The following is a 27,701-nucleotide window of genomic DNA, read 5'->3' on the forward strand; positions in this document are numbered from 1 at the left end:
ACGTTATTAGTGGTGGAAGTGTTCGTGTAAAATACAGCCAAATCCTGAATCGGGGGGTTCTCTGAAGTTGTTACTGGAACCAACAAAAGTTCATTTTCTGCCCTCCCCATGGTCGAGGAAATGTCCGGAACAGCAGTTGACATAGTTGCATAATCAGTAGTAGCGATAGTCATCCTACTATGTAGAGGGATGTCCTGTTGGGTAGTGAGAGGGGATCGGGAACTACCAAAGGGACCTCCTGGTCTACTGTGAAGAATTGGCCACATGGTGTAATTTGATGTCATCAATGGAGATGAACCTGTTTGATTTAGAACCAGACAATGGTGGAAGGATGACAGTCCTGGTGCCTTTTATTCCCAAGACCGGTACAGGTGCTCTGTATGACGGACCAAACTCTTTTTTCACAGCGATCGTCTCACGAACCAGATCCCCAACGTTAGGAATCCAGCCAGTCGAAGTTTTCGCCAAGTCCCTTATTCCCAAGGTGGCAGCACTTGCAGATGATTTATCATCACGGAATTGTTGAAGCTCCTGTAAAACAGCGAGACGTTCTTTTATGTCAAATGGTGTTTCTGCTGCCACCATACCAGGGGCATCAAGATCGGGGACATACATAGGTGTCCCAAAGAGAACCTCATATGGAGACTTACCCCCCAAGGACCGTCTTGGCAGATTATTCAGTGCTCTCTGGACCCCATATAGGTGATGTAACCAACTGCGGCCTGAACCTAAAACTCGAGCTGTTAAGGACTGCTTTAGATCACGATTCTGCCTCTCCACGACCGAATTTCCCTCGGGATGGTATGGTGAGGAGTAATGGAGTTCAACACCATCGTCCTCATGGTGTCCCTGAAAGCCTTAGAGGCAAATGCAGGGCCCTGGTCCGAATGGAATGCTGCAACCGCATATGTACCGATAAAGATCAGCAAATCTTTTATAACAGTCCGGGCGTCAGCCGACCGCTGTGGCCATACCCACAGGAATCTAGAACAGGAATCAACAGCCACTTAAATGTATTTGTATGCACCATCAGGTTGTAAGGGACCACAATGATCCAGGTACACACAATGAAGTGGCTTGTCTGACACTAAGAGAGATGTCTGCGGAGGGCGTTTGATATTAGAACCCTTAATTTGCTGACAAATGTCACAGCAAAGGACATACTGTTTAGTCCGTCTGCATAGACCAGGCCACCAGTATCGTTGTTGTAAAATGGTGATAGTGGCCTGTATACCAGCATTTGCAGAAGCGACACCCTCATGTGCAGCTGTAATCAGCTCCAATCTTTGGTCTTCATTTGGGATCACTCGATCACCAACATCAGGAATTGTTGCAAAAGCAACATTCTGTGCACTGATATGATAGGTATAGTTCGTAGGGTATCCTTTCGGAAGGGTCTTGCCTGCAGCCGATGCTTTAACGGCAAGCAATATTTCATTATCCAACCTCGTCCGAGAACGAGTCACTGCAGCTACAGAAGCCGTAGCTACTGTTGCTTTGGCCGCCTCATCAGCCAATGTATTACCGGCAACATGTATTCCTACACGCTGGTGCCCCAATGTATGAACTACATGGACACATGGCAGCTTATCCTTAAGATCAGCCACCCTTCCCCACAACATTTTGTGTTTAATGGTGTTCCCTTTAGAATCTCTAAACTCGTTCAGTTTCCAATGATTGAGGTATTCATTGTACGACTGGACGCAGTAATATGAATCACAGACAATTAATGTCAGTGTTCCTGGCTCTGAATGTTCGAGCGCTAGACGTAGAGCCTTAAGCTCGGCCAACTGGGCTGTGCAGTCCCCTAAGGTCTGAGTGTAGGTATTATGAGGCTGGAAAACACCGTCTTCCATTGTCCCGCACACAGCTGCGCAAGCTGCTGAGTATTGATGTTTAGTACCCACAGCCGGTTGTGCCGAACCGTCAGTATAAATGATCGTATCATAACTGTCAATTGGCAATATGTGTATGGGAGCGGGGTACTCCTGTTCATACTGGAGAAATTCTTGTGTCTGAAGTCTTGGATCAAACACATAATCAACATCAGTGGCGGTCAGAGACATTGCCCATTGAATCCAGCGTGGATGTAATGCTTTAGCGTTTGGAACGCTTGCTAAGGCCTAGTCTAATGCCGGCACTGGGGAGACAACAATTATGCGTTTCCCCTGGGCCAGCGGTCTCTCCTTTATGACGGCCATCTGAACTGCTGTCAGAATTTTTTCAGTAGGAGCAAAACGTTTCTCTGCATTGGAGTATAAATGTGATTTGTATGCAATAGGCACTGTGTCACCCTCATTAAAGGTGACATATGTAAATCCAAGGGCACCAGCTATTACTCTGATGACCAAGTTTGTTTTGTTATCACATGTGTATAAGTGTCTAGCTTCCAGCATGTCACGTTGAATATCCCTAAGGATATGTGTGTGTTCAATTGTCCATCGCCTGCTAGAAAAATTTGGTTGTATTAGGTCATATAGTGGTTTGATGCGTTCAGCATAATCTGGAATGTAGGTTCTGCCAAAATTAAAGAAACCCAGTAATGACTGTAATTTCTTTAGAGTGTTTGGAGGCTGTAGCTGAGCACATTTTTCTAGAAAGTGCGGGCCAGGCTCTTTCCCTCATTTGATAGTTCATATCCCAGGAACAATACACTAAGATAAGCTATCTTGCTTTTCCTAAAATTAAACTTATATCCGAAGGCAGCAAATCCCACAATTATCCGATCGACCCTTGCAAGATGAATGTCAAGTGTATCATCTGTGAGATAGATATCGTCTACATACGACAATGCCTCGGGATCTAGCTCCTGCAATATTGATGTTACACAGGCCGAAAACAGCCCTGGGCTGTTTTTATAGCCTTGTGGTAAATGACAAAAGCGTTTCTGAGAGCCTAAGGAGAATGCACTTAAGTCCCTACTTTCATGTGCTAAATTCTGGCAGAAAAATCCATTCGAGATATCCAAAGTAGTTTTGTATTTTTTACGCACTATATTATTAATCAGCGCTGTGCTGTGCGAATTTTGTATAGCAAATGTACGTGTATGACTATTCAAGTGTCTGTAATCCACCACTATTCTATATGAATGATCAGGTTTCACAACGGGAAATAGCGGATTATTCATTGCCGATGTACAGGGCTCTATTACTCCCTGGTATTCAAGTTGTGACAGTATCTCCGTCACCGGAGCTTTCGCTTCATGTTTAACAGGGTATTGCGGCTGCGGGTGAGGTGTAGATCGGATGGGAATAACATGACAAGGAGAGTCCTTGTCCCAACCTACATGATTACGGTATAATGCAGGTGCCTGTGCTAAAGCCCATTCAGCAGCATAAACTTTTTTGTCAGCCTCTGGAACAAGATCGGAGAAAGAAGGCAAAATGACATCTTCCCCATGCGGGAGCTTGCGGACATGTTCAGGTGGCCAAACTCTCTCGGCCAACAGGATTTCACTTGTTAGTTCATCCCAGAATATTACACTAATAATTCGTTCCACGTCTCCCTCTATCTGAATAGTTAAATCATAAACCCGATCGGGCGGGAGAACGCGGCCATCCGCCATTTCAACTGCGATGTAATCGCTAGTTGCTGTCGCATCCAGATGATCTTTCAGACTCTGGCGACATATCGTGACCTCTGCCGCGCTGTCCAACAGAGTCACTGCCCACCTCTTGTTCCTCAACAGCGTTCTCAATATTACTGGCATTTTTAATAGTCAGTGCTGCCACTTTCTTCTTTTTAAATTATGGCTTTTGTTGAGCAGTCTTTTCTTCTTTTTTAATGGTAGACTGCGGTGAGTCTTTCTTTTCTCTCACGTATTCCGGACATCGATCTTGACGGCCCCCTCTCTCGCTACGTCTATCCGTGCGTTCTGAAAGGAACGAGAAGGACGTGAATCAGTATCTCTGTTTGGAGTTCTAATGTTATCCCTATTTCTGAGATTATACCTCCTTTCGGAGTACTCCGGATGTGGAGAATCATCTCTTTTATTTCTCCTGTCTTTTAAATCTTTTTGTTTGTCCCAGCGCTTCTTAGAGCCCTCTTGTGCTTGCTTTGTACCTTCCTTATGGGTAGTACTTGGTATGTCCAATTTTTTAGGCTTGGCCCCCAATCCATCCCGTCCTATACTAGTATAGGTATCTGATATTATTTTCGGTAGCTGCCTCTCCTGTTCCACATGTGGAGTTTCTCGGAGACGTTGGCGTATTGCCAGTGCTACTGCTTCCCCTTTAATATTACTTAATATTATCGAGGAGACAGCGTCAAAGTTACGCATTAATTTCATCCCCAGATCCAGGGCCGGTGCAGCCCCATGCTCATTTTGTATTTGTTTTAACACTTCCGGTAAATCGGCAAGTGTAGGGGTCCCATGTGTGGTAGTATAAACGCCAGCGAAGACTGTACCCCAAGTGGCACAATCATCCACCGAGGGAACCATCCCAAATGGCAAGCACATAGTGAGCAATCTATGTTTTTCCTGTGGCCCCGTATGGGGGAACACAGCTTCTAGCTGATTTGTTTTCTGAGCAATCCAGAACGGTATTTTCTCCCGTTCCGAGGGCACTTTACCCATGATGGTATGTACTGTTTGTGGATTAATCCCAGTAGCCAATTGATATCCCCCAGCGACTGGCGGTGCTGGACGCGCTGGTGTAGTGTTCAATGTTCGCATTACGAACTGAACTAGTCGTCTATATAATGCCACTAATTCATTATATAATATTCTTAAATCTACAACCGGCATATTCTGTATGTCCGGGTGAGGTGTATATGTGGCAAACATGGGCCATGTAGGCCCTTCATTACTTAAAGGACCTAGCCTCACTCATCGTAGTACATGTGGTAGGGCGCCTTCAAACCAGTTTTGATGCTCTTGATATGTGAGCGATATTTCATGATACTGGTATGCTTCATATCGTACTGGAACGTCCGCAATGTCATATGTGTGAAATGTGTGCGTTCGTTGGTCAGCCCCAGGAAAGGCAACCCAACAGTAAAATGTTTCAGTTTGGTATGCTTCAGTTGCTTCTATAATCAAAGTAACCTCCCCGCCCTCTTCTGTAAGGCCATGCGCTAATAAATGTTGTGTAAGTGCATGTCTAGCATTTGCAGGAATGTCTATGGTATTAGCCATAGTTGTTTAGAGAAACGGAACACCAAAATAGGGGAAGTTTTTCCTTTTGTGAGTTCGAGCTCGAACAACCTACAGCCTAATTAGGGGTTACCCGTTCGGCTGAGGAGGATTCTCCCAAAGACCACGGACGTCTCCGTATAATGGTACTGAGGGTACCTGTTGTCTGTGAGACAGTGATAGTCAGGGTATCCGTAAATTAGTGCCTAAACACCATCGTTGGTGGCGCCATGTCGTAGTTTGGACTCTTGCTCTGAGCAAGACTGCTGGTCTCAGGATGACAGTACTTTCGTTTGTAGGTGACGAAGTTCCTTCCTACAACTAGTTGTAACTGTTGTCCAAACCTTACCGGCTTACTAGCAGTACCTCACCAGAAACACAATAGTAAAAGGTGATTTGTAGCAGTCGCTTACGCATGGACTCAAAGTAAGATCTCTCAGGGTTGTCGTGGTTAAACGGAAATTACCCTTTTCTCACAGATTTATTATGTCTCATACAAACAAAGGCAATAACACAGATGCAGTGAAGTTATAATAGTTTGTATTCAACATAACTGCAATTTGCTATAAGTTGCATGAACTGCAATGATTAGGATAATGAATATACAAAGCAACCGTATTGTGAAGAGGAGAGTCATTGTTATAAAGACCCCCACCATTGTGCAATATATGAAAGAAATATATGTATATGTAAAAGAAATGGAATAAGCCCTAATACCCTAAGGAGAGTAAGTCTAACCTCCTACCTATAAAAGGAGAGCTGGGTTCTTTAAACCTAATCTGCCAAAGCCGTGTCCATGAGAGGAGCCCCCAACCCTCGTTACCTTGGAATGAGGTCTCTATCTCAGACTCCGCAGGGACACGAAGACTGGGTCAGCGTCAAGATGACTTTAGCATTGGTATCAGCGATGGTGGCGATGCCCTCTGGTCGGAATCCCTCTGATTATCTGTCTAAAAGTGTGTTGTATTTATACAGATTTACAAGGTCCGCTGACATAAGTGTTATTCATAACAATAGATAACAGGCATGCTTGGGACGGCAATTAATATCAACAATCCCTCGGAAGTATAGAGAGGGAAAATCCCTAAGTGTGAATGCCTACTGTATGTTTGTCTTTTGTGCTTGATCTTGACGCCTTGGCGCAGTGACACTGATAATTGAACCCATAACAAGTGGCCTAACTATAAACAAGCCCGCCATTTTAAAGGTAATAAATAATTAAATGATCTAAGACAGAGCAAGCTAAGTAGGTTAAAAGTCACTGGGTGACAGGGGCACGAGTTTACAAGCCTACGGCTAAGCTAACTCCTGTTATCCCGCTAAGACAAACTAGGATTCACCACAAGTGCAAGAGTCAAATTCCATGGTATCACTACAGAACAGTATAAATGACAACAGAAATGGTATGTAGTGCACCTCTGATTCCATTTTAAAATCATATTACACAAAGACAAGAGGGACATACTCACATGGCCTCATCATTTCAAATTTAGTTCACTGTAAGGATTTAACCCCCTGTGCTCTCTTTAGTAATACATGCCTTGGTTTATAATTACTGCACATGAGCAAATGGAACAATATTAACCATATGTACAAGTGTGCAGAGTGTAATATGCTATTTCCTAACATCACTGAGGGAGGGAAGGGGCACCATGGCAAACTCAAGTCTTCACATTTTATGACTCATGGCCTATCCCATGCTCAAAAATGGTAATAATTAGCACTCTGCATATCTGCATACCTACTGGTTATTAGATGTGTAGAAAAGCATGCAAGTTAGCCTTAGAAAATGAACAAAGAAAAGGCAAAGCTTACTTTATGCACTTTTAGGTCTTTGGGACACAGGTGTTTCATATCTTCAACACTGTCTTTCCCACAGCAGCCAACCTGGATTAGGTGAAATAAAAAAATATAATTCATTATTTAAGGAACAATAGTGCTTGAATAAGTAGACTATATGGGGCTGATGTTGGGCTCACCCTTCTTCTGCAACTTTATTTAACCCGTTATAGTATAAAGGCTATTGAACAGGTGCCATCTTTAGTACCTAGGGACCTGGACCAGAATCCCAAGCTTAACATTTGACTGAAAAATTGTGTACCTCTGGACAAATCACTTAATTTCCAAATGCCGAAAATATAAATATGTGAAATGCAATTGTAAAAAACATGTTCTTATTTTTTAGGTCTTTTTGTTTTGCTGTTTCATATAGAGCTAACAAAACACAGGATGGCAGCCAAACACTACCTAGCACACATAAAAGAACAGTTGCATGAGTTTCCATATATACAGAAGAGGGGCAGAGCACACAACTAGTTGAATATACCATATATTTAAAGTGGTAGTTAAGATAAAAAACACAGGTTCCCTGTGACCTAAGTGAGCAGTGTGGACAGTGCAAACAGGCACTTCAAACAAGAGCAGTGGTGTAGAAAAAGTGGTCTCTTTAAAGAGAGTAATGACGCACAAAAAGTGGTCTGGCATATCCTCTTTGAAAACTTTAAGGCCTTGGTCAGATCTTGATTTGTTTGGAGTTCCATACTCTTCATGTACATAATCTTGTAACATCTCCCAGTCCTTCGCCTAATATACAGTATGTTTTCACTTGCAAAATTCAAATACATACTCAGTCACAGCTTGCTGCGTGGTGAAGGGGTGTGGGGGGATCGGAGGGGACAACAAAATAAAAAAAATAAAAAAAACTTACCTGACTCCCGAGTTCCCCGCCACATAGCCGGTCTGCAGGCTGCACTGTAGGCACAGACTCCCAGCCTGCCATGCAGCCAATCCTAACGCTGCTCTCAGGATTAGGATTGGCTGGAGCGTCCTGACTTGGCGCTCCAAGGCAGACTGGGAGCTTCTGCCTGCTCTCTCCAACCCGGCTTCACAGTGCCGGGCTAGAGAGAGCTCAGTGAGCATGTGTGTTTGTCCGTTTTAGGACCACTCCCCCTCCATGCTCACCATCCCCATGGCCCCGCCCCTTTAAAAATAAAACAATAATAAATTATTATTATTTTTAACGTTTTGCAGCTGCTGCTGGCGGGGGCATGACTCTCCTACGCCATAGCGAAAGAGCCAGCGCTGTACATACCAATACAGACAAAGAATAAGTGCTGGTGTAAGTTCTTTAATAGAGAGTGCGATGCACATGAGCAAATGATCAATGGGCTTACAAACACTGAGCGTTCAGAGACTACAATTAAAGAAATAACCTCATTTTGGACACAAGATTATAATTTTAAGTGTAATCCTTCCTGGTAGTATTCTGTTGATATCTATCCAATAATGCATAAACGGCTGGACACCAAACTAAAGTGGACTAGCTTTACCCACATGTTCACGTAAAAGTGCTTGGTTTAAACCAGTGAAATGAAAAAGCAATACACTATAGATACTATAGATACAAGCGCCCTAGTGCAGATATGATGGCTGGATTAAGGATCTGAAACTGTCAAGCTGAAGCATTGGGCCGATCCAATAAATCATAGAAAACAAGACATAGGGCCTGATTATGACCTTGGCAGATGGGATACTCATGTTGGCCATATTACAAGAATTCAAAATATATGTCAGTGTGGGGTATGAAGCAGTGACAGGGAGTGAAGATGGGTAAGGACACTATAAAAACACATACACCCCCTTTTTTTAGTTCTCATCACCACAAGATGCATATAGATATATTTATATATCTTTCACTCTGTACCCATCCTTAATATAGGTGCATTTTTGAATTACATTTTGCACTTTATACCTGGCCACGAAATCTGCGTAAATCGTATATGTGTAATTGGGACTGTTTGAGGTAAACCTTCTACATTATTAGCCCATTATTGAATATTGGTCATCATGTACAAAGATTCCATTTAAGGAATCGAAAACTGCGACAAGTAATGGTTCGTAATTTGCGATTTCTTAAAGGAATGTACAAAATGGATTTGTTAGGAAATATTTGCAATTTGTGCATTAACTGCTAGTAAAAACATAGAGGGTCACACCGGCCGCCAGGGCCACCGACCACGGGAGCACCGCCAACAGGCTGGCGGTGCTCCAACGAGCATTCTGACCGCGGCGGTTCAGCCGCGGTCAGAAGCGGAAAGTCAGCGGTCTCCCGCTGACTTTCCGCTGCTCGTGTGAATCCTCCATGGCTGCGGAGCGCGCTCGGCAGCCATGAGGATTCTGACCCCCCCTACCGCCATCCTGTTCATGGCGGGAAAGCCGCCATGAACAGGATGGCGGTAGGGGGGGTCGCGGGGCCCCTGGGGGCCCCTGCCGTGCCCATGCCAATGGCATGGGCACGGCAGGGGCCCCCGTAAGAGGGCCCCGCAAAGTATTTCAGTGTCTGCCTTGCAGACACTGAAATACGCGACGGGTGCCACTGCACCCGTCGCACCTTCCCACTCCGCCGGCTCGATTACGAGCCGGCATCCTCGTGGGAAGGTCGTTTTCCCCTGGGCTGGCGGGCGGTTTTTCAGCAACCGCCCGCCAGCCCAGGGGAAAACTTGTAATACCCGCCGCGGTCTTTTGACCGCGGCGCGGTATTTTGGAGGGCGGCATCCTGGCGGGCGGCCTCCGCCGCCCGCCAGGGTCATAATGAGGCCCATAGTATTTTTTTGCTTCTAAATAAACATTTTTTGGTTAAATGCAGCCTGTGTTCCTTAGAGGGAAATGGGATGCATTTAAAAAACATTCTACAAACTATTTTTATGCGATGGCAGTGGTCTCGTGGACCACTGCCTGCTCACAAAAAACGTTTTTGTGAACATTTACAAAGGGGAAGAGGTCCCTTCCCATTTGGAAATGAAGTACCAGCTCCTTTAAGGAGGGGGTAAAATATTAATGTTTTGCAACCAGATTACAGTCACAAAATATTAATTTATCCCTAAAGGAATAGGTATTTTGAAAGGACGCCCTTTTCACATCCCTTTCAACTATTAATTCGATATGGGTTCCCAAACCCAAATAGCGATTTGTTAATAATTGGTAGCATATTACTGAATTGCTAATTGTGTTTGGTGGATTAAAAAATGTTATTTTGAGGTCGGAAAGGCTCTATTTGTATGAATCAGAGCCTTATCGATGGTAAAATGGCATAATATATGAGGGTCATTGTTGCACGGCCAGCGTATGACTACCAATCAACCAGACACCTATAATCTGCCTCCCTCTTCCTCGCAGACACCCCCTGAACTCCTGAGGCAAAAGAAGAGGACGCTCCATCTTACACCAAGCTTGGAACGACCATCCCCTGCACCTCAGGCCTGTCTCATTGCTCCAGCAACTCAGGAAAGGACTAAAGACCTGGCTGTTCAAATGAGCAGATCACCACGAAGCAGTTAGCAACTCCAGCGCCTTAACACCCTCACAGATATCATGCCTTGCTTTACAAATCCTTGATTGATTGATTGATGTATTTGTTAATTCAATTTTTTTGTACTCTGACTGTGAATGTCCTACTTTTAAGTTAAGGCTTTTTCTCTTAGCCAATCTGAACTAGAGGTACATTAGTTGAAAATCAATTTCTTAAAGATCAAGTTGAGCTAATAATGTTACATAAAACATTAATATATTTTTAGCCTTATTCATGAAAACAGTTTCTTTTGATTTTAGCTCAATTCCTAATATCATCAACCTTCACTTTATATAGAAAAATATAGCTTTAAGGAACATACTTACTTCTTTCTAGAACATTAGTTTGGAGTAACTTAAAACATATGTTTATCATTTACCACTGGTGCCCCACATTTATACATACCACTTCTTGATTTTTTTTTAGCCCTACTCAGCTTCGTAGGTTTCAATGGAGACTATGGAGTTTGAATAAATGGTTCTTTTTCAGGTCAGCAGAGTTCACATTTGCTCATAGAGATATCTTCCATAGGGTTTCCATATTTGGGCTTGACAAGCATCCTTCCGAAGTGGCATATGGCAACTTCATCTTTGTCTTGTGCCCAGACAAAGCTTCATACCATTTTGCAACTTCCTTCTTTTGGGTTTGATATTTGTCTACTCCAATTCCAAGCTCAACTGAGTCTGTGAAGTTTGCAACTGGATGTGCTTAACTTTTGCTATGCTCCAGACTGAGTAGCCGATTATGAGTCTGGTGGTTGTAAGACCGCCAGACTCAAGGTGGCGGTCCAACCGCCACATTACGGGGTTGGCGTCCAGACCTGTCAACCTACCGCCGTCCCCACCAGGATCCAAGATTCCGACGGGCTGACAGCGGTCCTGGTCACCACCATGAAAAGGCTAGCAGAGAACAAGTGCAGAGGGCCACAGGGGGGTCCATGCACTGCTCATGCCCATGCCATGGGTAGTGCAGGGTTCCCCCTGCCCAGCTTTCTGCTGAACCTTTCTCAACTTGGATTCTGCTGGCCAGCCCAGTGGGAAAGTTGTAATAAGGCCAGTGGGGAGACAGCCTGTACTGCGGTGGTCTCCTCATCAGGATTTTGCCGGACTGATGTTTCTGTCTGGCAAACTCCTAATGACCCCCCGAATCTTCAAATAAATCTTCACACGTTTTTAGATTGCATTCAGTGCTTAATTTGTGTCACTGTATTCAGGTGCTCCACAACAGCACTCATTTCTAAAGACTGGCACCTATCATGGGGTTTTTCCAGTGATGGTGCTGATACCGGCATTCAGCAGTAGTTGCACACCTTTTTCGTGGTGCCAGCTGGAGTGGACTCTTATGAATTGACTCACCCTGGTACTTCATTTTCTATAAATGAAGCACTGTTTTATTGTTCCAGTAAGTCTCCCCTGCGAAGAATCCCCTCTGTTCTAAATGTTTGACTCATATAGTCTTTCATAAAGCCACGTGCTCTGTGGGGATCCCAAATTAAGCAGTCTATACTACAATATGGTATACCCAGTCTCAGCTTAATTTTATATCAGATAGTGGCATATGGTTTAAGTGTCTCAAAATCAACTTTAAAAAAATATTACTGCAACAAATTTATATAGCTATGCTCCATCATAGCATAAATTTTTTAAAACGAGATTGGAACAACTACCCTCTACTGGATTGATCTACTGAATTGGAGAATAGAACATTTTATCTTTTTTTGAACTGGAAGGTCCAACAATAACATAGGAGGCCTAGTAGATGTAGTCCACTTTTACCTACCTTCCTCCTTAGTTTCTTCCATGAAACTCTCATCCCTTTCTGAAACCATATAAAACATGGAAAGACTGCTGTGAATAGTTAAGATTGTTTATCTGTCAAAGTCTAATGATATACAATAAGAAATGCAGTTTTGGGAGACTCAAAATGTTTATTAGGATTACCTGTCCACAAATATTTAAAGGAAGGTTTGACCTTTTTTCCAGTAAGTCATCATTTTCCTTAACCACATTTGTTAAATACCTTGATGGAATAATATCAATGTCCAGCTGTATCAATATTTCCAGATATTGTATCCCCTTTGTATTCATTTTTGTGCTCTCTTCTGGTGAGATAATCCATTCTATAACTTCTGTCTTTTCTTCCTTTAACAGGTATCCTGAGATTTTCCTACATTCAGAAGCCAGCTCCTCAGTCTGATCTTTTGCCTTGTTTTGTTTAGAGGTCATCAGCAAAAAGGACACTTTTTGTTTATTAATCACTTGAAACCAAAAGGAAGGATATGGGAGTGTTGTCTAATTAACTGGGCAAAGGTCTCTGTATATGTATAGAGAGAGATGAGAGGGAAGTCATCCCTGTTTTGCACCTCTTTCCAGCAGAACTTTATTTGTTGGGAACAATACTTTTGCAGTTTGGATCTCATACAAAGACTAGATTGCAGATGTGAAACCAGGGGGAATCCGAAACTGAGACATACATTTGCAGAGTTATTACAGCTAGGGCTTTTTCTTATACAGCCTGATCTATTACACTTAAGAATAAATGTGTAAGACCATGTATTTGTCACCTTTTGACAAATCCCTTTTGATCTTCATGGATCAGTTCTCCAGCAACTCGTAACAGTATTTTGGCCGTCACTCCTGCAAAGATTTTTTTATCTACATTTAGCAGTGAAATTGATCTATGAGATTCAAATTTGGGGATTTGCTTTTTGTTTTAGTATTAAGATATTTGTTGTCCCATGCCAGGAATATGGTACTGTGATGTTTTAAGTTAAAATTGCATTAAAACGTTGTTTCAAAACTGGAACAACTTCCTCCTTCCCCTTTTTTATATACTTCACCTGGTAAGCCACCACGGCTTGCTGCCTTACCATTCTTCAGCCCTTCTATGATATCTCTAATTTCTGACTCTGTAATCTTGTGGCTCACTATAGACTGGAGTCTTTCATTTAATGACATGAGTTTGTCAACCATTGCTTTAAATGAAAGCTGTCAATCTTTATTTCTTTTTTATCTAAATCTTGAAAAAAATATGAAAAGCTTGTTCCATGTCTTTTTGACTAGTTTTTATCCTACTTTCTTTGGCCTCTTTTATACTTCTACTATGATTTTAACCCTCTATAATTTGCTCTTCAAAGCAAGCAATTTACCACTTTTTCACTATACTATAAATATTGGAATTTACTTGTTTCCCATCTTATCCTATTTATCTGCTCTAATATAATTTCAAAATCATGTTTTGCCCCTTGAACTCCATCATCAAAGTCAATTTGTTTTGATTCTATTAATTTTAGTTCACTCGCTCTCAGTTTTTGCATTAATGAATGTTATTCTTCTCTCTTTTTTACCATTCTTCTTTAATTTTTGATTATTGTTTGCAGATAAGCTCTATATGCATCTTAGACAATACTCAAATTGCAGCTAGCCAAGTTATATAAAAAACATCTTTATAGAGTTTTCTTTTAACAATTGAGATATTTCTTCTCTGGCAAGTATTTGTCTATCCAATATCCACCTCTTTGATACATATTGGAATATAAACTTTAATTGCATTCATACTGCAGAAGGGTCTGAGATATACGCTGAAATATTGTTTACTTTTAATACATTATCTTTAAATTTACCATCTAGCAACCAAATGTCATTTCTAGAGACATGGCTGTCTTTCTAACTTAGAAAGGTATAGCTTCTCTGTTTCCTCACTTACCTTCTCCAAACATCACAAATATTTTTTGAGGTCCTCACCTCACTAGGTGAAATAATGTGAAGGGTCCCTGTAGATCTATCCATCTCTTTTTTAGCAGGTTGTTTAAGTCTCCTCCTACTATGATTGGCAATCTGTAATCAGCTAATGTTATAAACAGGCCTCTCAATAGACCCATGTTGGTGATATTTGGGCCAAATTATCATTCACACATGTATGCTGCATTGCACACCTTTTTGTGATGGCCAACCTACCATTCTATTCACTAATGAGTCTATGACTTCTATGTTTGACCCCTTTTTTATTATAATTTCAGCTCCTTCAATGGGTGTGCCCTTTATATCTTCATGGTACGTAGATGTGGAATCAGCAATATTAAAACTATACTTCTGCTATGGCACTTACCTTTTAATATTTTGGTCCTCAATACTTTATCCCTGATATTCTTACATAACAATATTTTGACATTTGACATCAAGTAGTACAATTGTTTAATAGGACATGCCTGTTTAGTACAAGTCACATGCTGTAATCATCCTTCTTTATTTATTAGGGCCTTACATTTGTGGCTAGTGGAATATATTTCTTGAAATAATATTAAGTTGTTTGTAGCCCAATAACATTCCATGGTATAAAATATATCTTTTTACTATTAGTCATCATATCGTTTAGTGTATTATTTATTAGTCCAGGAAGTTTGTACAGGAGATTTGAGCGTTATGTATTTTTTTTCCTTTTTTCCTCCAAGCTCTCCACCCTATGTGACCCTCCAAATAGGAACCTTCTGCCATTTATCTGGCGCTTACTAATGCCTTTCCACTATATCAATAAATGTTACTATTTGTAGGGGGGTAATACAAGTACTAAACTCACACTCAATTTTTTCAATCTAATTTTTACTTTTTTTTTACTAGCAATCAGATGAATCAAGAGGGCAAAATATTTACATATTGATACATAATGTCCCAATTACATTCAAACATCTTTTGATTCCAGAGGGCACATCAAGTGTTGAAAGGTACATCATTCATAAACAACACATAGATGAAACATAAAAGCTTTAATTACAAAGCCTAAAAGCAAATAAGTATGGTATTTATGAGTGCAATGCTTATTCCAAGGATTTAGAAGCTGTATTATATAGCCAGTTAGTGATTCAGAAATTATGCATCAAGAGAGGCAAACATAGCAAGTTATAGATGAATTTGAAAGAGAACTGAATAGGCAACAAGTGTCCTCCTAAGGGCCTACAGTTGAAATATGACATTTATTATAATTCACCTAAATACATAGAGCCTCATTACGACTTTGGCAACCTTTTTGCAAGACCGCCACGGTGTCACAATTAAGAGTATTAAGAGTCACACACTGAAAACCACCAAAAAACAGTCACAAATCAGACACTGCCGGGACACTGGAGGGGGGAAACAGGCAGTTACACCACCAGCACCGCCAGTCCGACAACCTTCCACCCAACAGATTACGACCCACAAATCACCACAGTGGTTCTTCCATGGTGGAAAACAATTGGCGGTCCGAACTGCTCATAAACTCACCTCAGACAGAACACAACACCACATTGGACAGTTCAAATACCCCACACCCGACAAACATACACACAGCAGACTCACCTACTCACTGCACTATATAACACACCCTCACACAACCCACAATCCTTTGTGACAAAAACCACATACAGAGACTGCGAGTAGCCAAGAACTCATTACTTAGCATATATACACCATAGGAATGTATACACTTCACACTCAGCACACACCACACTACTGCACATCAACACCATGCATACATCACTACTATACACAAACACCACAAACAACCAGCACACATACCCAAACACCCCCACTCTACCAAGCACCCTATACTGCACCCTTACCCACATAATACCCACGCCCACCGACAACACAACCACCATGTCCCGTCAAAAGCACCCATGCTGCACAGATGACGAGTTGAGGGTTGTGGTCAATGAAACCGTCTGGGTAGAGCCACAACTGTTTGAAGCACAGGTGCAGCAAATATCCATTGTCCAAAAAATAGCAGAGAATAGTCAACAGGATCAACTCAGTGGGCAACCACCCACACACAAGGGACGACATTAGGAAGAGGTGGAACGACCTATGGGGGAAGGTGCGTTCCATGACATTGAGACACCAAATTGCTGTGTTGAACACTGGTGGTGGGCCCCCATCTTCTCCCCCAAAGTTCACATCATGGGAGGAGAAGGTCTTGGACATCCTGCATCTAGAGGGCCTGACTGGAATATCCAGAGGACTGAACTCTGGTAAGTAACTAACACTCCCCCGGAACAAAATCGTCCGGCCGAGCATGCCTCCTCACCACCCAATCACACCCCATTTCACCCAATCTCCCACTACATCTCCCACCCAATATCCTAATGCCCCTCTCCTGCATGCCACACCACCTCCCAGCCCCAATGGTTGCACAGACCCTGCCAAGTGCATGGATAGCACTGCCAATTACAATCACTACAACTCCCACAATGCACCTGCCCATCTCCATCAAAACCTGCAATGTGCACATCACATCTCTTGCATGTATGACTATTGCACCAACTACACCAACTGGATGCAATGACAAACACATACACAGCACTGTCACCAAACCTAAGAGCCACCTATCCAGATCAACAACCCAGAATTGGACTGAACACGGGCTTGTAAGTAAGAAGGTATACTCCATGCAAAACCTACACAGACAGGATAAGCAATCTTTCATATACATATATAGCCCTCTCCCACTTGGACACCATGCTGCAATGTACAGCCATACCCACTCACATCTAGCAAGCCTGAATTGCCAAATGCTAACAGAACCCACTCACCGACCTAAAGTTACCAAGCCCGACCGACAACAACCCCTATGGAGCATGATACATATGTCACAATCCACTATCCACAAACTGTGGTAGCAGTGCTGCACCTGTCATTGCCATTGCTGGGCATCAAGTCAAGCCATTGTATGCATCAGACAAAGAGACAACCATTCACACCTCCACCATTTAACCCTCTCACACTCTATCCACAGGTACCCCTGCAGGTGCCACCATGGAGAGGATACTAGAGACTGCAGCCCTCCTCAGGATGAAGGTTCCAGTGAGGACAAAGTCCCTGGATATCTGGACACTGATGACCTAACTGGCCCATCAGGGAACCCTGGCCAGTTTACCACTCCCTGCCTCAACCTGCCCACATCAAACCCCACCCTGTGCCACCAACATCACAGCCAACCCTTTGTCCCCAAACCTGTGTCCCAAGGACTGTTCAATCAATAGTGTGCCCTAGAGTACAGGGATTGGAGTCGAGCCCTCACAGCCTAGACAATGACCTTGTGAAAATGGGAGTGGACACACCGTGCCAAGGGCACTGGTCCATGGGGGCATGGGGTGTGGAAGGGCACCTGTGGGCAAGAGGACGGGGCACCCAAGGCAGTTACCTGACTAGGAAGCCATCTCCCAAGTCCTGGGAGCATATCAACAATCGCAGGACAGGATGGGCCAGATCATTACCATGTTGGGGGAAAACCAAAGGCTGCAGAGAGTATACCACCAAGAGGTCATGCAGCAGTGGCAGGCACACAATGCCACCATGGCCTCCATTGCAGGGGTGCTCAGGGACATTCACACTACCTTGCATGCTTCCTCCACCCAACAGCAGGCCCCTTTCAGTAGCCACCTCACATCTTAGACTTCAACATCTACGGCAGCTAGTGGAATGGAGGCCCTGCCAGAGAAACCACAGCCCTCAGGCACCCCTCCCTATGTAGCCGATGAATTTTGCCCGCAAATGTGGAAGTTCATCCAGACATCCAGCTGGAGTAGATGCCAAGACTAAACCCACTGCCAGGAAGTGACCCACTCCTGATTGTTCTCCCTTTTGTGCCACTGAGACACCCTGTTGACTATTCAATGGCATTTCTCCATTTCATTTTCCCATGGCCCTTGGACACTGGACCTGTGCTACCTAAAGCTGTGCAGCCTACTCTGATGAATTCAAGCACCATGACCCCACTTACCCCCTGTTGGACAATGAATGCACAACACTTTAGATCACAGCAAATGCATATGTGTCTTTATTTGTACTATTTCAAATTTTTATTCAGCAATAAGTTATGTGGGTATGGCCCCCTAAAGCAACAGGCAGTGTAATAGACAGCAGAGGGAGGCACCCTCTGCAGGAGACACAGAAGAACGAACAGACATGTCCAAAGGCAGAAGTAAGAGAGTCACTAGTCCAGTCACACACCAGAGCATATCCACTGATCCAACCTGCAAAAAGACCAAGACAGAGACTTCCATCAGGATAGTAGGCATGGTGGCACACAAAGCACATATGAAGTTTATAGTTGTCACGCCCAGTGTGGATTGCCAACTAAGCAGGGCACAACAGATGTCACTTCTATGTCACCTGTCACAGGAAATACATCACAAAACACTGTAGCTGGCATCTGTCATGTGCTAATGTCTATTCTGTAATCAGTTACCGAAGGCCAATGAACATGAATGCATCAAGCAATATGTAGGAGAGGCAAAGACACACAGTACACAGTTACTTGCTGGACTGACATAAGAACAGGAAAATGCTGAACAAATAGCACAATACAGGCTAGCCCATAGGAGATGTGATACTTCCATCCTGCAGAGAGTACACATGTTAGAGATGAGACATTTTCACTCTTACATGCAATCAGTCACCTCACACAACATACACATAGGGATAGGAACACTTTGCAACACCACTTATGATTCAAATCAGGAGGACCATTGACACCAATCAACATGGAAATCTAACACTTGCAAGTACACACACAACATACCTGTATGTTACTGGAAGTACTGAATGATGAGCTCCGTTCTAGAGTCAGCAGCTCCTTCCTCATCTGCGTCCTCATCACTTTCCAAGTCTGCATCACCAGCCACTGGTCCAGCTGCCTCCTCATCAGCAGCTAGTAATGGTATCTGATGTCTCAGGGCTAGATTGTAGAGCATGTGGCAGGCAACTATGATCTGGCATGCCTTTTGGCGAGTGCAGAGGAGGGCACCTCCAGAGATGTCCAGGCACCTGAATCTGTCCTTCAGTAGGCCAAATGTTCGTTCAATGACATGCCTCGTCCTGCTGTGGGTCTCATTGAAATGGAGTTCCCCTTCCGTGGCAGGGTACCTCACTGGTGTCAACAGCCAGGGAGGGTTAGGATAGTTAGCGTCACCTGACTGCACAGAGGTGGGACCTGTTACAATACAGATACAGACACAGGGAAGTATGTGATGACAGGTGCCATAACGCAAGCACACATACAAATGCATACATACCAAGGAGCCAATCCATCTCTCTCTCTGTAGACGTGACATCATGTGGGAGACATTGCTGTTCTTCAGAATGTAGGAGTCATGTACAGATCCTGGAAACTTGGCAGTCACTTGGGAGATGTACTGGGCTGCTACACACACCACCTGAACATTGATGGAGTGGTAGTTTTTCCTGTTTCTATAGACCTGTTTATTCGCACTGGGAGGGACTAACGCTATATGGGTGCCATCTATGGCCCCTATCACATGAGGGATGCATCACATCTCATAGAAGACAGTCTTTACATAAGCCAAATCTGCACATTGGGGGAACCTGATGTAGCTGTCCAGGTGTTTCAAGAAAGCACACAGTACATCCTTCAACACAAAACTGAACATGGGCTGTGGCATCCCTGCTGCCACGCCCACTGTATTCTGAAAGGAGCTTGTGGCAAGTAAGAGTATCACAGACAGGACAGACTGTGGGAGGGATGGCATATGGATTACAAATGGCAGGCAACAGATCTGTCTCCAACTGGGTACAAAGATCCATGATGGTATGAGGAGTCAGATGATAGGTCAGGATGATATGCCTGTCCTCCAGGGTTGCAAGGTCGACTAGCAGATGGTATACTGGTGCATGTCTCAATATCCTTCTAACAGGGCATCTAGGACAGAGAAGAGAGAATGTACAAAGTGATAAGCACTCCACACATGTCAGCTGAACTTGTCCTCATCGCTCACACCTAACACTGTAGACATGCCTCGCACTGCTGACACACACTATATTGAGCATGCTGAAGAGGCATGGGCACCATCCTTGTTGCACATTGCTGCCCCTGATCAATAGTTTGTTACACACATCATATGTGTAATATTCCATATCTGATACACTGAGCTGACCTGCACTGAGCATGTATGTAGCCATGCTATATACCTATATTGTCACAGCGCCTATGAGGCTTCGAGTATCTGGACATGCACGTCATCTGAGGTCACTGTGTTATGCATGTGACATGTATCAGCCTACGCATCATGGCACAACATAGGCCTGCTCTGCATTCTGGTAAATAAAAACGTGTATGGCGCACTTAAATTGGTGCAGCAAGGCATGATATATGCATAAAATGGCAGCCTCTGTCCTGCTGCACAGGAAAGTTGGAAGTGACCTAAGTCTGTTGCCATATTTCGTCATGGCGGTAGGCAGACGCAACCGATGTGCAACTTCTACTGGGGACTGGGGCCAATGATGATCACCACCGGCGGTGACAGTCCTGTATGCGGTGGCTGTGACCGCCATTTTCTGCAGCCTTGCTCTCTTGATTCCTGACACTCTTGCAAATAAGACTTGGATGACGTGAGCTGCTGTGTACTGTCTCTGGGAGCCATCATGCAACGTCCTGCAGGTGATAGGGCCCCAGCCTTCCCCAAGAAGAGCTTGAGAAGCTGGTGGAAGGGGTCCTAATCCTGTATGGGCAGCTGTATGGGGCACCAGAGGAGGAGGTGAGCCCAGTGCCATAGTCATGTGTGATAGGGGTGTGTGAAGGTGAATGGCGTAAGTGTGGCAGTCTGGGAGTACATGCAGACAGGGTGCATGGAGTTAAGGCGTGCAAACTGTAACAATGGGTATGTGTGGGCATTTGGTGAGTCTGCTGTTTATAGTCCACTGCTGTTGGTATGGTGCCAGTCTACATGACTTTCTCCTTCTGTCTGTGTCACCCATGCAGGTAAATGCCCTTCTGAAAAAAGGGATCTGGTGTGCGATTGGCAAGCAAGTGCAGACCCTGGGGGTCCATGCCCAGCGGAGTACCAATTGTCGCAAGCAGTGGGAGGGCCTGGGATGCTGGGTCCAGAAGACCACAGAGGCCCTGCTGAGATGTCCTCCAAATGAGGGAGGGGTGCCTGTTGGACCCTGACCCCCCTAATGGCACACATTTTGGCAGTGGCCTACCCTGAGATGGGTGGATGTTTGAGGGCAGCACAGCAGCCATAAGGGGGTGAGTACTGACTGTATCCCGGGACATGGCTGGCCTTAAATGGGATTGGGTGCTTCACTGCAGGCAAATTTACATTGTTGTTTATGCTACATGTTCATTGTCAATTGGTAATGGGTATTAGGCACCCTGGCAGAGTATTTTAGTAGTTGTGTTGACATGCTGTACTGTCAGTGGATGTACATCTCACATTTCCATTCCTCTCCATATCTGTAATGTGGATATACACTGATGACATATGCACATGTCTGACTCCATCCTGGCCATACAATGGATGTGAGTGTTTGGATCACCCTAAGCATTGTGTATAACAAGCTCCATCCATCTGCATTAGTGGCTCTGAGGTGTCAGCCCTCTCCCATCTGTGCTGCCAACCGATAAATGCTACTGTGTGACTCTCCTTTTATCACTGGGACTATGTACATTATGTACTCTATCTGGTATTGACAGGCTGTGGGGCTGCAAATACATTTCCACCACAGAATTAGCCCTCATGGGATAGGAGTATAGGCCTGATAGATGACTAGGCATATATGAGTGATCTGCTGACTGTAGGGTATGTGTAGGTAGCCAAACTGGGATCTGCAATATATAGAATTTATATGACCTGATTAAACAGATCATGCATTTCTAGGACCTATACATGGGAGGATGTGGCCCTCAAACCTATCGGATGGTACTAGAGATGGTAAGTGCCCTGGGAGATCCCTAATTTGTCACCATGATATGCACATGGCATGTATGACAAAGCACTAGCAGTTCCTATGTTGGAATGCTGAGTAATTGCCTATATCATGTCAAGATGGAAATTTGGGGGCACATCTGATCGCCTGTGACTATTACAGCTTGACTTGGGCAATAGGTAGTGGCAGATAATGAGCGGTGTGGGTTTGCATGACACATGGCTTTTTGATGTGATTCAATATTTGTATTCAATCTCTTCAGGCTGCCTTATGTTGTAGTAGGATCTGTAATTGGTGTACAGCCAGTGGTGTTTGTTCAAGTGTGCATAATGAATGCTAAACTTACCCCTCCGAGATGTGTGTTGTCTGGCCTCTGTGACAGGTTTATCTGTATGTGGAATGGTTGTGTGAGGCTGGTGTACCTGCATGTGTGGTGGCATTGGAAGTGGTCCATGATGTTACATGTGTGTTCCAGTGGTACTTCTGTAGTGATACTGTACTCAGTGGATGTGTATGGATGTGTTATATGTGGTACATGGCCCATTGGAGGTGCACTTAGCAGTGTGCTGAGTAGTGTTGTATTTGTTGGGTGTCAGCTGCACTGGCTCTGCGATATGGTCTGACTGATCATATGGCTATACCACAGATTCACATGGTACACATCAGATGTGAACTGTTTCGGTGTCTGACTTGTATTGGCTAACTCAGAGTTGTACTCCATAATGGCATCACTGTGCTGAGTGACCAGTCATGTAATATGACAGGTAGGTTCAGTGTGGTCTGTGAGTGGAGTTGTCTTCAATGTGATTGACATGTCACAGAGGACATGGACTTATCAGGGGTTGTTAATGTAGAGGCCTGATGTGTTGTGTTCAGCTGCACATCCTATGAATGAAAGGGGTATGGAGAGCTAAGATGTGTATCTAGCCATACTACTGATAGTGCATCCAGGCCATGCTGTGCCAGCTAAAAGGGCTTTGGTGGCATCATGGGGTTGACTCTTGTATTGCTGTTCTACTTAGGTATTGATGCAGGTGTGAGGGATGGCATACAGATGTGGGTGGGTGGAAGTGATATGTAAAAGCATGATGTAGATAAGGTGTAATGCCATTGCCTAGTCACCATATGACTAGGAAATATGTATTGTCACCAATGAAAATGTTTTCCCATGTCTATGGGAGGTATATGTTGAACCTTTTCCCCCCTATCTGTCTCTCCCCCCTCCCTCCCTCTCTCTTTCTCTTTGTGTGCATCAGCATCGTCTGGTGAAGGAGAAGGGGCACAGGAAAGTGGGGAAGCAGCAGCCCATGGGACCCAGGAAGCTGGCACCAGTGAGAGCAAGAGACCCAGTGGGGCAGAGGGGAGTGCCACGGGGAAGACTTAATCTACCACCTCTTCTTCTGAATCATCCTCCGGTGGACACTCCCTGGCAGTATTGAACCCATCTGGAACCACCTCAGCACCATCTTTGTCTGCCACCCCCCATACTAACTCCGCCTTCCTAGTTGCTCCCCACCCAGTTGCCCGTGCCCATTCACTGAAGAAGGTGGGTATCTCCTTTACTGCATGCACCTCTGCCCCAGTCAGCCCTGCTGCCCTCAGTGAGGCCCATCTCTGTGGGTCAGTAAACCATTGTGAATCACATCCAGGGACTGGCAATTCAAGTCCAACAGAGCAATGTGTTCCTGGAGTGCATTCACCGAGCCATGGCTGGCCTACAGAAATCCTTTCAAGCTCTGTTCTCCACTCTAATGGCAGCCAGTGCCCCTTTGTCTTCCGTCCCCCCTCCAACTACCTCTACCCAATCCCAAACCCCTCTCCTCATACCCATCCAAAGCACACGTACACACAAGAATGCATCCACCTCAACAGACAAGGGCAGCTTAGACAAACACAAGCACCACAAGACCGACCACTGGCATGCACACAAGCAACACGTGTAGACACGCCAACATTTATTCCCTGCACTGACTCCAACGCCACTCTCTCCATCACAGACTCTACAGCAGACACACCTGCAGCCACCACATCATCATTCACAGATCCAGCCACCAATCCTATCTTACCCACAGTAAGCACAATATCAGACCCGCAGACATGCACCCCAGCCACCACATCCCCAGCCATCACAACCACTGACACCCCCACATGCAGCACATGTACCATACCTGCAGACACCACCCCAACAGACAGTTACCCATCCACTGCGGCATCTCCCTGCACCACCCCTCCAAGACACCTAAACGCCCGCACCCACTCACACAACAGACATCCAGCACCCGCAAGCATTCCACGCAACTGCACCCAAGACATCCACCAAGAGACATTTTAAAACCACCCCCTGTCCCTCCACTACCAAACCTTTTTGCCATGACCGCCCCTGTGTGTCTAAGAAATATTTTCTTGTGGAGTTTTCCCTGTTCCCTACCCCTCTACTACACCGTGAAATCCCCAAGTGCTCTGTGTCCCTCCCCAAGTCCATCACTTCCACCTACAAGTCCTCCCCTGCCCCCATAGTAGTGCCCATGCCCCTCCCCCTGACAAGAAGTCTGCCCCTCCCATGCCCAAGGTCAAGGACCCCCCTCCAAAGCCCAGACCCAAGCCCAAGGACACCCCTCCCAAGAACAAACCCCAATACCCTCCGTTCATACCTGAGGTGCCTGCCTTCCCCCTTGATGCCCCTACCCTGTGGAGGTCGTTTTGCAGCCAGGAGTCAAGTAGGGGTGAAGTGAAGTGGCATTAGTTCTTCTGGCACTTGGAACTTTGGACAGGCCAATGGCCACATTATTGTACATAGTTCAATATTTATTTCACTGTTTATCATTATGAATACATCTGGACCAACCTGGTGTTGGGTTTGATGGTGACATACTTGTCCTGCCTTTCTTTCCACATGGCTGTTTGGTGTTTGTGGGCTTTGGTTTGTATATGTGTGTGTGTGACATGTGTGTGTGTGAGGGTTGTTCTAGCTGTTGTGCCTGGCCAGCATGTTGTGTGTGTGGCTCTGCCGTTTGTCCCGCTGTGATTGCTGTGTATTGTGTGTAGGATATGTTTGTGTTTACTACATGCATGTATGTATGTGAATTATTTATTGTTTGTGTGGAGATGTGTAATGTTGGTGTTGTGTGCCCTTGAGTGGTTGTTGTGTGTGCGGAAGTGTTTGTGGCTATTTCATATGCGTTGTGTGTGGTGTGTGCGTAGTGTGACATATGCTTCATTGTCTAGCAGGGTGATTGCATTGATTGGTTGTGTGGTGTTGTTACGTGTTGTTGTATGTATGTGTTGTCATGTGGAGGTGTGCAGTGAGATTGCATGACCTAGCATTTGTGTAGTTGAGGTTTTGGTATTGTTGTGTCAGCTGGTGGTGCTGTGAATGATTGTGTTGGACACTGCCGGTGCTGTGTGTGTGCTGGTTGGTGTATGTATGGCAGCCATGGTGTATGTAATATGGGTGTGCGTGAGTGTGATATGGGTGTGTGTATGTAGTGAATCCTAGTTTGTTTTAATGGGATCACAAGAGTTAGCTTAGCCTTTGGCTTGCAGACTCGTGCCCCCGTCACCTAGTGACTTTTAACCTACTTAGCTTGCTCTGTCTTAGCCCATTTAATTATTTAATTCATCTAAGATGGCTGCCTTGTTTATAGTTAGGCCACTTGTTATGCTTTGCATTATCAGTGGCACCGCGCTAAGGCGTTAAGATCAAGCTACAAAGACAAACAAACAGTAGGTGTTCACACTTAGGGATTTTCCCTCTCTACACTTTTGAGGGATTTGTTTATAATAATTGCCGTCCCAAGCATGTCTGTTATCTATTGTTTGGGAACACACCTACATCAGGGGTCCTGGTAGATCTGTATAAATACATCACACTTTAGACAGATAATCAGAGGGATTCTGACCAGAGGGCATCGCCACCATCGCTGATGCTGCACGTTGTCTTGACGCTGACCCAGTCTTCGTGTCCCTGCGGAGTCTGAGATAGAGAACTCATTCCAAGGTAATGAGGGTTGGGGGCTCCTCTCATGGACATGGCATTGGCAGATTAGGTTTAACAAACCCAGCTCTCCTTTAGGTAGGAGGTTAGGCCTATCACATTAGGGTATTAGGGCATATTACACCTCGTATGTCTTTTACATACATTGCTAGATGGTCGGGGTCTTTGTAATAATGACTCTCATCTTCACAATTCTGCTTCTTGCATTATTCATTATCCTAATCATTGCAGCCCATGCATCATATCGCAAATTGCAGATGTGTTAAATAAAAACTATTGAAACTTTACTGCATCTTTGTCATTGCCTGTGTTTGTATGAGACATGACATATCTGTGAGAAAGGGGCAATATCCGTTTAACCACAACACTCCCTGAGATGTCTTATTCTCGGGTCCATGCGTAAAGGCTGCCACAAATCACCTTTTACTATCGTGTTTCTGGTGAGGGGCTGTTAGTGAGCCGGTAAGGTAGGGACAACAGTTGCGATCTGTTGTAGGATAGGCATAGTTGCCTACAAGCAAAAGTACTGTTATCCTCCAACCAGCAGTCTTGCCTAGAGCAAGAGTCCAAATTACGACATGGCACCACCAACGATGGTGTTAAGGCACTAATTTACGGATACCCCGACTATCACTGTCTCACAGACAACAGGTACCCTAAGTACCATTATATGGAGACGTCCGTGGTCTTTGGGAAATTCCTCCTCAGCTGAAAAGGTAACACCTGATTAAGCTGTAGGTTGTCCGAGCTCGAACTCATAAAAGGACTTATACTCCCCATTTTTGGTGTTCCGTTTTTCTAAACAAAAATGGCTGCTGCCATTGACATTCCTGAAAATGCTAGACAAGCACTAACACAACACTTATTAATGCATGGCCTTACAGATGAAGGCGGGGATGTTACTCTAATAATAGAGGCTAATGAAGCATACCAAATAGAAACATTTTATTGTTGGGTCACCTTTCCTGAGGTGGACCAGAGAACACATACATTCCACACATAAGAAATTGCAAACGTACCTCCACAGTACCGAGCATACCAGTATCATGAAATATCGCTCACATACCAAGAACACCAGAACTGGTTTGAAGGCGCCCTACCACATCTACTACAAAGAGTGAGGCTAGGTCCCTTAAGTAATGACGGACCTAAACACCTCACCCAGACATACAAAATATGACAATAGCAGATCTGCGAGATTTATACAATGAATTAGTGACATTCAATAGACGATTAGTTCAGTTCGTAATGCGAACATTGAACACCACACCAGCACGTCCAGCACCACCAGCACCTGGTGGTTACCAATTGGCTACTGGGCTTAATCCACAAACAGTGCATACTATCATGGGTAAAGTACCCACAGAATGGGAAAAAATACCTTTCTGGATTGCCCAGAAAACTAATCAGCTGGAAGCTGTGTTTCCCCATACAGGACCACAGGAAAAACATAGACTGCTCACTATGTGCTTTCCCTTTGGAATGGTTCCCTCCGTGGATGACTGCGCCACATGGGTTATGGTC

At 44.5% G+C, this 27,701-nt stretch overlaps 1 protein-coding gene across 2 annotated transcripts in view; it reads right to left on the reverse strand.

Moving 5' to 3' along the window:
* The window catches only part of TSPAN2 (tetraspanin 2), a 716,196-nt gene that overhangs the window by 126,336 nt on the left and 562,159 nt on the right, over positions 1-27,701 (reverse strand). For both annotated transcript variants that reach the window (XM_069238961.1, XM_069238962.1), the window contains exon 6: positions 6,950-7,021. In XM_069238961.1, coding sequence (XP_069095062.1) covers positions 6,950-7,021 — 72 coding nt within the window. The remainder of the gene's footprint in view (positions 1-6,949; positions 7,022-27,701) is intronic.

Source organism: Pleurodeles waltl, chromosome 6 (genome assembly GCF_031143425.1).
Source record: "Pleurodeles waltl isolate 20211129_DDA chromosome 6, aPleWal1.hap1.20221129, whole genome shotgun sequence".
Classification (NCBI taxonomy): Eukaryota; Metazoa; Chordata; class Amphibia; order Caudata; family Salamandridae; genus Pleurodeles; species Pleurodeles waltl.